Below are 12,181 nucleotides of genomic sequence, written 5' to 3'. Positions count from 1 at the left end.
CAGAGTGGAGAGGTCATGGTAAAACTTGTAAGCTTATGTGATCCAGGAGAAAGCTGCTTAGTGTTGGGCCCCATGCTCGGTGTGGGGACTCCAGAAAGGGGAAAGACGGTTTCCAGATTAAAGGAGAAGCAGGATTTTGAAGTAGGAGGGAAGGGTGCCAAAAACAACACAGGAACCCAGTGAGAATCACAGCCCTTGCCCTTATAAGTGAGCTATATGAGCTTGGGTAGGTCCCTTCCCAGAGCTTCCTCCTCTGTCAAGTGGGGATGACATTAGCTACTTCTTAAGGTTGCTGTGAGCCTTAAATGGGCTAATATATGTAAAACACTGTGCAGGGCCCATAGGAATCATGTATCAAAGTCTAGTGGAGACCTACACATTAAGAACATAATTTAATTACTATGACAGAACATTCAATGTTGTCCTGAGTTCCTGGCAGCCAAGGCAAAAAGAAACCTACTAGGCCCATAATTTATATCTCATAAGAAGATTGATTGATTGACTGCCAGAATCTGACAGAAGAAACAAACAATAACCTGTAATGGAGGCGGTACTAAGTGCTGTGATGAAATAGGTTAAGTTAGATATCCTAAAAAACCCTCCCACTAGATAAAATGTGAAAAAAATATCTGGAGCACCTGCCTGGCTCAGCCAGTAGAGCATGCAACTCTTGATCTCAGGTTGGGAGTTGAAGGGCCATGCTGGGCACAGAGCCTACTTTAAAATAAATAAATAAATAAATAAAATCTTCCACAATACTGGGTTCAGATGGCAAGAAGGTGAAATCCCTAAAGGCTAAAATGAGAAACAAGAATCCAAACAACTAACTGAAGACTGAAACTGATGCTGACCCTGGGGACATCAGCTGATTCCTTGTGGCATAAGGCACAGTTCTGAGGCCATTGTGTAGACAGGGCCTGAGCAAAATCAGGAGGTGAATTAGAGACTCCCCTGAAACCCAAGACCCCAGAGAATTGCATTGTCAGCTGAAGGATGAGCTAGAAAATCGTGAAAGCAAACACATTCTAAAGAGAGGGGAAAACAGGCTCTTTGGGAATTTGTCTCCACAAACCAATAGGACTCACGGGGAAGTAAGGCACCATCAAGAAGGACTAGCTAAGGAAGATGTGGTCCATATACACTATGGAGTATTATGCCTCCATCAGAAAGGATGAATACCCAACTTTTGTAGCAACATGGACGGGACTGGAAGAGATTATGCTGAGTGAAATAAGTCAAGCGGAGAGAGTCAATTATCATATGGTTTCACTTATTTGTGGAGCATAACAAATATCATGGAGGACAAGGGGTGTTAGAGAGGAAAAGGGAGTTGGGGTAAATTGGAAGGGGAGGTGAATCATGAGAGACTATGGACTCTGAAAAACAATCTGAGGGGTTTGAAGTGGCGGGGGGGTGGGAGGTTGGGGTACCAGGTGGTGGGTATTATAGAGGGCACGGATTGCATGGAGCACTGGGTGTGGTGAAAAAATAATGAATACTGTTTTTCTGAAAATAAATAAATCAATTTAATAAAAAAAAAAAAAAGAAGGACTAGCTAAGCCCTGTGCTAAGTCCTGAGGACAGTTCAGTTCAGGAAAATTATATACTGTCCTTGTCCAGCAGGGTGAGGGACAGAGAGAGCACAGACTTTGAGGCCAGACACAATCTTGGCTCAACCTCTTACTGGTTATATGATCTGAGCCTTAGTTTTCCTATCTGTAAAGTGGAGGTAATAATAGCACTTGCCTCACAAGGCTTTTGTGAGTTTTTGATATACTACAGTGTATATCAAGTCCTGAGCTTGGTGTTGGGTATACTGCTTGGTGTGTGATGAATACAGCTTCATTCAGAGAATTTGCAAAGTAGCGGGGGTTAGGATGTGTGTGTGTGCGCATGTGAACATGTATGCACATGTGTATCTACATATGTATGTTTGTATATATGTATTTGGTTAGAGCTGAATTGAAGTGACATTTTATTCAGAAGAGGGGAGAGGGTGCAGTGAGCTAGAAGGTCAGTGACAGAGTTTTAAGGACTGTCCTGCTTAGATGAGCAGATCCAGGTTGGGAGATGAACATGAACTAAGTCTAGAAAGAGTCCAGAATAGAATTCCCAAGCTCTGGGCACCAGGAGTGGAGCACCCACCTTCAGGGCAAGCCTTGTCTCCTGGTCCTTGGTAGGTCTCTAATGGTGGGGTCTTGGAGGAAGACAATGGAAGGTAAGGTTGTAGAAATGGAAAGGAATGTTGGGAAAAGGGCGGATGGACTAAGCCAAAGATTGGGTGTTCTGTTTTATAGGAACTAGGGGCACTGAAGTAATGTTTTAAGGAAAAGCAATCAGACTGGATTAGGGAAAGGGAGAGACTCAAGTGTCAAGAAGGAAGGTATTGCAGCAACCCAGGCTTCCACATTCAAAGGAAAGAATGGAGTGTTGGGCTCTCAGAGGCACCTCTGGGGCATTGCCAATGCTGTTTCTTCCACCTGGAACACTTTTCCTTCTGTGATTCCTCCACCCTTTCTCCTTCCCTACTCTTCTAGATGTCATGTGGCCCAATAGCCCTTCCCTGATCCTTCAAGTCTGAATTGGGTGCCCCCACTCACCGCTCCCACATCAAGCTGCATTTCCCCATCATTCCAGGTATCCTTTGTATTGTAATTGTCTATGACCTTTATCTCCCCCTTTCAGACTGCAAGCTCTAGGAGGAAAGGGACAGATTTACTGGGTTCACCATTCTACTGCCACTGGCACAGAATAGTCGCTGTACATGTTTTTAATGAAAATATTATTATAAGAATTGAAGAAAAAATAGATTTAGTAAAAGATGACCACAAGCTACTATCTCCCAGTGTTGTCTGAAAAAAAAAAAAATCCTAGGGATAGATTTATCCTTGGAATCACACTGAACCCTCTCTAATGCAGGCACCCTGTACCTTCCCTGGTGTCACTCTGACTCAGCTGCCAAGTTGTGGGGTCGTATTTTTCCACTTTATTTTCTCCACAGCTTTACTGAATCCAAATTTGAAGAAGACGATTGAATGTGCCAAGAGAATTGTAAAAGGAAAAGACGGTATGGGAGCATGGTAAGTGGTACATTTTTGAATAGTCTATGTTAATGACCTTCACCCATTGTCTTTAATCCTAATCTTGGCCTAATCTTGATTTCTGCACATCTATAGGGTCAAACTAGTGGGTTCTTACCAAGCTAGGCAGTAGAACAGATCTGCAACCTTAAGATCTCAGGAGGAAGGACATAATTATCAGGCAAATTACCTTAAGTTGAATGTATTTTTTCTTTCTCAAGTATTGTTTGGGGTTATTCAGGAGGCTAGGATAAGCATTCTTTTTTTTTTTTTTCCAATTTATTTATTTTCAGAAAAACATTATTCATCATTTTTCCACCACACCCAGTGCTCCATGCAAGCCGTGCCCTCTATAATACCCACCACCTGGTACCCCAACCTCCCAACCCCCCGCCACTTCAAACCCCTCAGATTGTTTTTCAGAGTCCATAGTCTCTCATGGTTCACCTCCCCTTCCAATTTACCCAAATTCCCTTCTCCTCTCTAACGCCCCTTGTCCTCAATTATCATATGGTTTCACTTATTTGTGGAGCATAACAAATAACATGGAGGACAAGGGGCGTTAAGGATAAGCATTCTTAATATAAATCTCTGTATATCTTTCTGATTACTTCTCTCATCTAAATACTTAGGTTCTTTTTTTAAAAAAAAGATTTTATTTATTTATTTGACAGAGATCACAAGTAGGCAGAGAGGCAGGCAGAGAGAGAGAGAGGGAAGCAGGCTCGCCGCTGAGCAGAGAGCCCAATGTGGGGCTGGATCCCAGGACACTGGGATCATGACCTGAGCCGAAGGCAGAGGCTTCAACCCATTGAGCCACCCAGGTGCCCCAATACTTAGGTTCTTTTTTTTTTTTAAAGATTTTATTTATTTATTTGACAGAGAGAGATCACAAGCAGGCAGAGAGGCAGGCAGAGAGAGAGGAGGAAGCAGGCTCCCTGCTGAGCAGAGAGCCTGATGCGGGCCTCGATCCCAGGACCCTGAGATCATGACCTGAGCCAAAGGCAGTGGCTTAACCCACTGAGCCACCCAGGCGCCCACCAATACTTAGGTTCTTAATGCATGTTGTGAAATGACTCTACTCCAAGTCTGTACCAATTTATATTAATAGTAATAATTTAATAAATGCTTATTTACTGCATTCCCATCAGGTATAAATCTTTGCCATTTGAAAGGTATCTAACAATTTTATCTTCTTTTGTATTTTGTGATAGTCTATTAGGGTGTTTTCCTATTATGTTTGTTATATATTTATATTGTGATTTTTTTCCCCCTGCCCTTGTTCTTTATTTTTGAAATTCAGATCATCATATTCATTTGAAAGAACACTTTATATATTAGATGTTAATTGTATTAACAGATACTTATATATTTGTATTTTTTTATTTCATTGATGTTCATGTAAGTTGAAATAACACACAACTAGATTATCCATCTTATTTACATATTCTTGGTCACTTATTTGGCACTATATTGAGACATCCTCCTGGTTCTTTTTTTTTTTTTAATTTTATTTATTTATCTGACAGAGATTGAGAGAGAGAGAGAGCACAAGTAGGGGAAGGAGCCAAGGGAGGGGGAGAAGCAGACTCTTTGCTGAGCAGGGAACCTACCGCTTAATCCCAGGCCCTGGGGTTCTTGACCTGAGCCAAAGGCAGATGTTTAACAACTGAGCCACCCAAGCACCCCAACAGTTACATATTTGTTACCAAAAATAACTGCAACTCTGATTTCTTCTTTAAGCAGATATTTGCTTTGTTAAGCCATCTAAAATTTACAAGTGTTTGGGCCTGTTTTGACTTCTTTCAATATTTATTCATATTGTTGTGTATAGGTTCTAATTTGTTTGTTCTTATTGCTGCATAATATTCCATTATATGGATATATCAGTTTATTTATCCATTCTTCTGTTGGTGGACATTTGGGTAGTTTGCACTTTTTTAGTGTTGTCATGAATATTCTGTACTTTTCTTTTAGTGAATATAAAAAATGGATTCACATTGATCACACCAAGGAAAAAAACCCACTGGTCATAGAAATGCGCATTTTCAGATTTGGTGTCTCCTACCAAACCATTTTTTAAAGAGATTCAATTTACATTTCCATCAGCGGTTGTAGTTTTCAGTGGCTCCAAATTATTGTTAAGTGCTTCGTAATTTCTAGTTTTCTAGTTTTCTCTTGTGACTGTGCAGTGGTATTGCACTGGGTTTTGAGTGTTCTTTTCCACTTCTAGTTTGCTAAAGGTTTTTTAAATCATGAATGGGTGTTGAGTTTTGGTTATTATATATTTAGTATCTTTGCAATTCAGTGTTAGCCTATCCATCTTTTTTTTTTTTTAATTCAAGTCGTTGACTTTTTCATCTCTCTTCTCTTCCATGGCTTTCTCTAGAGGTTATGCCTGGTTACATTTTATTGACAATGTCAATTTTATAAAATTTACATCTGGATTCTGTAGTATGTTACTCTTCTAGGAATGTTCCTCTGAATTTAATGACAATGTCCCTTTTCTTCTACTAATATTTTCCCATAAGTACCATGTTGAATAAGGACAGATTTGCCCATATTTAGCATTTGCAAATAGATGGGTTATCTATTGTCTTGTTTCAGCTCACTGTTACTTTGGTAACGGTCAGACTCCTTTCACAAAGGTCCATCTGGGCATAGATTGTTGTGCAAGTCTCCTGGCCCAATTTCTACTTTGGAGATTTTCCTGATATGTGTCTAGTTCTCTCTCATAGGCTGAGCCAGTGGAGTTCATGAAAACCCTTCATTCCCATAATGCACTTCTGCCACCTCCACTGATACCATTTGTCATGGTAGGTCTCCACTATCCAGTAGATGCTGTATCACCTCCAATTTCCACTTCTTTTGCCTCTTCCACCCCCGCCCTGCTCCACATTTCATAACTGACTGCTTAGATTTTGTAAGATATTGTTGTTACCAGTTAGATCTAGAAACAAAGTCATATTTCCTCAGTTTCAGATTATATATCTTAATATTTTGCAATTAGGGTTTATCCTATAGCCAGTGTGTCCTCCCACAAAAGTTGTTAATAAATCATTAACACATCTGAGGGGTTTGAAGTGGCGGAGGGGTGGGAGGTTGGGGTACCAGGTGGTGGGTATTATAGAGGGCACAGCTTGCATGGAGCACTGGGTGTGGTGAAAAAATAATTAATACTGTTTTTCTGAAAATAATTAAATTGGAAAAAAAAGGAAAAAAAATCATTAACACATTCTGTTTATTTATTTATTTATTTTTAAAATTTTATTTATTTATTTGACAGAGAGAGATCACAAGTAGGCAGAGAGGCAGGCAGAGAGGGAGGAGGAAGCAGGCTCCCTGCCGAGCAGAGAGCCCAATGTGGGACTCGATCCCAGGACCCTGAGATCATGACCTGAGCCGAAGGCAGCGGCTTAACCCACTGAGCCACCCAGGCGCCCCTCATTAACACATTTTAAATAGAAGGTATCTTAAATAGAGGAAATCCTTTAACAATAGCTATCATTTTTTTATACTTTGGTATGTAGGCTTTGTATGTTTACATAAACATCATCATTTAATCCCCACAAATCCTTATGCCATGAGTATAAGATGAGGAAGCGGAGGCACAGGGAGGGGTATAGCAAGTTACCCATGTCCATAGTGTTGGAATTAATTCTAGATCTCTGCTCTTCTGGGCCTCAGCTTTCCAAGTCTCCTTGAAGAGACAAGGATGGTTGGCCTGGGGAATCTGGGCTCTGGTCGTGTTCTGGAAGGGCAACCAAAGGACTCTGTACAGTTCTTCTGTCGGAAGCCGACGCAGGCCTTCCAAACAGAATCATTGAGTGCAAGAGGCACAGCCCTGCAGGTGGATTCATTTTGCCAGTGGAAGTCTTTTTTTCTTTTTAAAGATTTTATTTATTTATTTGACAGACAGAGATCACAAGTAGGCAGAGAGGCAGGCAGAGAGAAAGGAAGGGAAGCAGGCTCCCTGCTGAGCAGAGAGCCTGATGCAGGGCTCTATCCCAGGACCCTGGGATCACGACCTGAAGGCAGAGGCCTTGACCCACTGAGCCACCCAGGCGCCCCGCCAGTGGAAGTCTTGAGTGGTGTTTCTTACAGGGACCCCTGGGTTCTGTAGGCAGTGGAGATCTCGTTCAAAATCTGGCAACAGGAAGTGTGTCAGTCTCAGAGGTCAGCTTTCGTTGTTGCTTTTTTGTCTTTTTCGGTGCCTTTTGGTGCTAAGTTCAGTCAGGGATTTTTATCTGTTTTTCTTTCCTTTCCTCTGTATTGCCAGCATCTTGCTCTGTGCCTGGCATATAATAAGTACTCCCTAAATGTTTGTTGCAAAATCTAGGTTGCATTTGGGCTGTCACCTAAAAACCATTAAAATTTTTAAAAGTTTATTATTTATTATTTATTTTTAATTTTTAAAATTTTTTATAAACATATAATATATTTTGATCCCCCGGGGTACAGGTATGTGTATTTATTATTTTTTAAAATAAAAATAATACATATGTGTTTAAAGATGAAAATATAAAAAAATAAACTTCTTGCTCTTGTCAGCAGCCTCCTGAAGGTAACCACTATTAATATGTCTTGTAAATCAGAGAAAAATATATATATTGAGAATGAGAAAAAAATTTAAAACATATGTAAGAGGTGCCTGGTTGGCTCAGTTGGTTAAGGGTCTGCCCTCGGCTCCAGTCATGGTCTCCGGGTCCTTGGATCAAGCCCCAAGTCAGGCTGTCTGTTCAGCGGGGGGTCAGCTTGTCCCTCCCCCTCTGGTCCACCCCTGCTTGTGCACTCTCTTTCTTTCAAATAAAGAAATAAAATCTTTAAAATAAAATACATATGAAATCTCAACACACATACTGACCTGAACCTAACTTTTTTTCACTTACTAAAAAGCTTACAAATCTTGGCATATCATACCTAGAGGTCTCTGCCCTCTGGATGCTACAGGTAATTATCTGCTTGTCCCTTATTGATGAACATTTAGATTGTTTTCATTTGCTGAGACTATTGGGTACATTTAAGTGTTGGCAGAGAGATTGCTAAACTGGCATTCAGAGAGGGAGCATCTCCAGATACATTACATGATGGGGTCTGTGTTCTAGATTGTTTATCTAAAATAATCAAATTTGTACAGTTTTTGGAAATTGAGACTTACATAATGATGCTATTCTATTTTGCTTTGCATTTTTTTTTTTTTTTTTAGATTTCATTTGTTTGAGAGAAGTGAGAGGATGCCACCCAGGCATCCCAGTTTTGCATTTTTAAAGATTTTTAATTTATTTGTCAGAGAGAGAGAGAGAGAGAGAGAGAGCGCACACAGGTAGACAGAATGGCAGGCAGAGGCAGAGGGAGAAGCAGGCTCCCTGTTGAGCAAGGAGCCCGATGTGGGACTCGGGATCCCAGGTCATGACCTGAGCGGAAGGCAGCTGCTTAACCAACTGAGCCTCCCAGGTGTCCCCAGCTTTGCATTTTCAAACTAGAAAGAAGTTAAGCATTTTTTCATGTGTTTGTTGGCCATTTTTCTCTGAAGTGATTATTCATATTCTTAGCCCATTTTCTATTCAGATGATAACATTTTCTTTTGTTTTATTGATTTCAGTTGCAATTTATTAATTAAGGTTATTAGACCTTTGTCTATGTTATCTATGTGATCTACTTTTTTCAGGTTTGCTATTTGTATTTTGACTTTGTTTATAGTATTTTCATCCTATAGGAATTTTACATTTTCACACAATCAGATCCCTCAATATTTTGTTTTGTGGCTCCTGAATTTATATGAAACTACATTCCAAGTTTGCAAAGAAATGAAGCCATGTTTTCTTCCACATTAAGATAGGACCTGGCACAAAATAAATCCATGTTAAGTTTTTGTTAATAAATTAGGAAATGGAATTCACAATTTTATGTTTTTATACTTAAATTATGGTCTTCCTAGAGTTTATTTTAGTATAAAAAGTGAGGTAGGGATTCAGCTTTATATTTCTCAATGGTTAACCAGTGTTCTCATACCACTTATTCATTCATCCATTTTCCTCACTCATTTAGTAGATTGCATTTTAAAGTGGGAGTCCCCTTACTAATGTGTCTTCCCAGTGTTTAAAATAGATTTCATACAGTCTCTACTCTCCAATTAATTGGAAGCATGGCTGGCTCTCTAGGTGAGCACTAATGAGCTAAAATCATCTTTATTGTATAGCATTAAGTAGAGATATGCTGGCCCAGGCTGATTAAAGCCTTCTCACTTGTTCAGGACTCCCAGCAAAGTGAGCTCTTATTAAACTAATAAGCACCCATGTCTTTTCAAAGCTTAGATCAAGCAGGTCTGCAGAGTTGAGGCAGACAGGAAAGGAGAAGACCAGGGGCCTGCATGCCCACAGGATTCCCTTCTGCAGTGCCTGCTCCAGGCTGCAGAGAGCCCTGCAATTTCTGAAAATATGTGTGTGTGTTCCCTGCTGCTTTATAGCTGTGAGGGGCCAGAGGGTCACAGCCTCATCTTTAACTGTGGGACCCCTTACCCTGGAAGACTCATGGAGGCCTGTCTGGCTGAGGGATGGCCTACCCAAAGAGGATTTTTTTTGTTTTGTTTTGTTTTTTTAATATTTATTTATTTGACAGGGAGATAGAGAGAGAGAGAGAGAGAGATCACAAGTAGGCAGAGAGGCAGGCAGAGAAAGGAGAAGGAGAAGCAGGCTTCCTGCTGAGCAGAGAGCCCGATGCGGGGCTTGATCCCAGGACCCTGTCTGACTGAGGGATGGCCTACCCAAAGAGGTTTTGTTTTGTTTTCTTTTTTTTTAAAAAAATATTTATTTATTTGACAGGCTTGATCCCAGGACCCTGTCTGGCTGAGGGATGGCCTACCCAAAGAGGTTTTGTTTTGTTTTCTTTTTTTTTTTTTTTAAATATTTATTTATTTGACAGGCTTGATCCCAGGACCCTGTCTGGCTGAGGGATGGCCTACCCAAAGAGGTTTTGTTTTGTTTTCTTTTTTTTTTTTTTTAAATATTTATTTATTTGACAGGGAGATAGATAGATAGATATAGAGAGAGAGATCACAAGTAGGCAGAGAGGCAGGCAGAGAAAGGAGAAGGAGAAGCAGGCTTCCTGCTGAGCAGAGAGCCCGATGCGGGGCTTGATCCCTGGACCCTGAGATCATGACCTGAGCCGAAGGCAGAGGCTTAACCCACTGAGCCACCCAGGCACCCCAGCAGGATTCCTAATGGCCTGTAGCTGAGCTGATGAATCCCACAGCTTCTAGGTTGGGAGAGGAGGAACTGGAGTCTGGCTCTGGCACAGGGGCTGGGACTAGAGGGATCACATTTAGGGGCAGGAAGAGAAAAGGTTTGAGAAACTCAGTCTAGCTGGGCTAGGCAGGGTTGAGGAGCTAGGAGTGAAACACATGCATGGAAAGGTGGAAGGGGCGTGGGTATAAGGTCAAGGACTTCCATTTCTGATCAAGGATCTGCCTAGGACTCACCATCTGAGCCTGAGCAAGTCATGGAACTTCTCTGGTGCTCACTGCAGAGAAATTAAGAGTACTTGTCTTGCCAGTCTGAGGGACAGCCTCCCCGTTCACTCTAGTATGGGATTTATGGAAAGAAATGGGGGGTGATGGGAGCATGAGGATCTAGGGGACCTCAGCATTCATGCTCGGATGTGCTGGAGTCAGCAAGAGGGTCACACTCAAGATGCACAAAAGTCTTCAGAAACATGCCTGCAGCAGTCAGGGTGGTGAGTTCAAATGTTTCAAGGCCGGGATGTAGCTCAGCCGGGGCGGCTATGGTTGGGAGAGAGGTTGTGGAACCCTGCTGATCCTGAGCTCAGACACCGGGAGCCACATCCTGTTCACTCTCCCTGCTTTCCTGTCTGCAGGCCCTCTTGGTCCCTGAACTGCCGGTTAGCGGACAATCTGGAGAGGTGGTTGGATGGGTGCAGGTTCTAGCTGCAGAGGCGACCCTCACACTCTCCAGGGGCACCTTTCAAATGAAGATGCTTTCCTGTTTGCTGCCTTCACTCAACCCTGTTGATTATCTCACCGCTGGACAGCTCCAGATGGAAAAGGACAAACATTTGCTTCATCCGGGGATGAAAAATGCAGAATAAACCAGCTACTTATGCAACTTGGACCTAAGGTTTTCATTTGTCTTACTAAGCTGGGATGGTTACTAGCATAACAATGGAGGATCTGAAGGAAGGGAACTACCTGGAAAACAAGATGTGTCCATGATTGCCAATATTAACTAGGGAAGGGAAGAAAAGATACAGTGGAAGAAAAGAGGGGTCAAAGGCAAGCAGGGCCACCAGTCCTAGGCAGTGCCCCCACTGGGACACGCAGGTTGGAAGTGACACTACAGAATACTTGTACTTCTATGGAGAGAATCAAGTGGCAGTTGCTCTTCTTTTTAATAAAAAGTCAAGTTTTAAAAAATTACCAATAACACATACTTGCTTTAGAGAAACTGAAAAATAAAAGTTTTAAAAAAAATGCTCCCATGATCTTAGTTCCCAAAGGCAGTTGCTGTCATGCTTTGGTTGCATTCCCTTTGGGTTTTTCTTCCTATGGAGGGAATTTTCTTTTTACTTTTTTTAAAAGATTTTATTATTTATTTGAGACTGAGAAAGAGAGCACAAGCAGCGGAAGAGGAAGACAGAGGGAGAAAGAGAAACAGGGTCCCTGCTGAGCAGGGAGCCCAACCTGGGGCTCGATCCCAGGACCCTGGGATCATGACCCCAGCCAAAGGCAGATTCTCAACCGACTGAGCCACCCAGGCGCCCCTCTTCTTTATCAACAATGCTCTGATAATGTTCTAGATAGAGTTTGGTATCTTTTTCCCCTTATTCCCCTTTTTCCCCTTATGGATTGTGATTTTAAACAGAAAAGGGGTTTATTTCTGAGGCTTAGAGGCTTATAAAATCCTTGCAGGGGGTGGAGCAGCAGGGGCCAGCATGGGCTTCCATAGCACCCCTGCACAAACCATGGGAGCAGAAGCAGCAGCAAAGGAACCTGTTCCTGGGAAGGCAGGTCACCAGCCAGAACCCAAACGTGGAGAGCACATTCCCTAACCTTCCAGGCTTCCAGGTCACCTGCCAGAACCCAAATG

The 12,181-nt window shown here is 41.9% G+C and overlaps 1 protein-coding gene across 1 annotated transcript in view; it reads left to right on the top strand.

The window, feature by feature from the left end:
• LYZL4 (lysozyme like 4) overlaps window positions 1–11,022 on the top strand; it is a 42,570-nt gene extending 31,548 nt beyond the window's left edge. Inside the window, exons 5-6 of the mRNA XM_044255182.1 lie at window positions 3,002–3,080; window positions 10,953–11,022. Of these exons, the coding sequence (XP_044111117.1) occupies window positions 3,002–3,080; window positions 10,953–11,022 (149 nt within the window). The remainder of the gene's footprint in view (window positions 1–3,001; window positions 3,081–10,952) is intronic.
• Window positions 11,023–12,181: the final 1,159 nt, after the last annotated feature.

The sequence above is a fragment of the Neovison vison genome, chromosome 6, assembly GCF_020171115.1.
Source record: "Neovison vison isolate M4711 chromosome 6, ASM_NN_V1, whole genome shotgun sequence".
Taxonomy (NCBI): Eukaryota; Metazoa; Chordata; class Mammalia; order Carnivora; family Mustelidae; genus Neogale; species Neogale vison.
The sequence above is the reverse complement of the archived record's forward strand: the minus strand, read 5'-3'. Positions and strand labels throughout refer to the sequence as shown.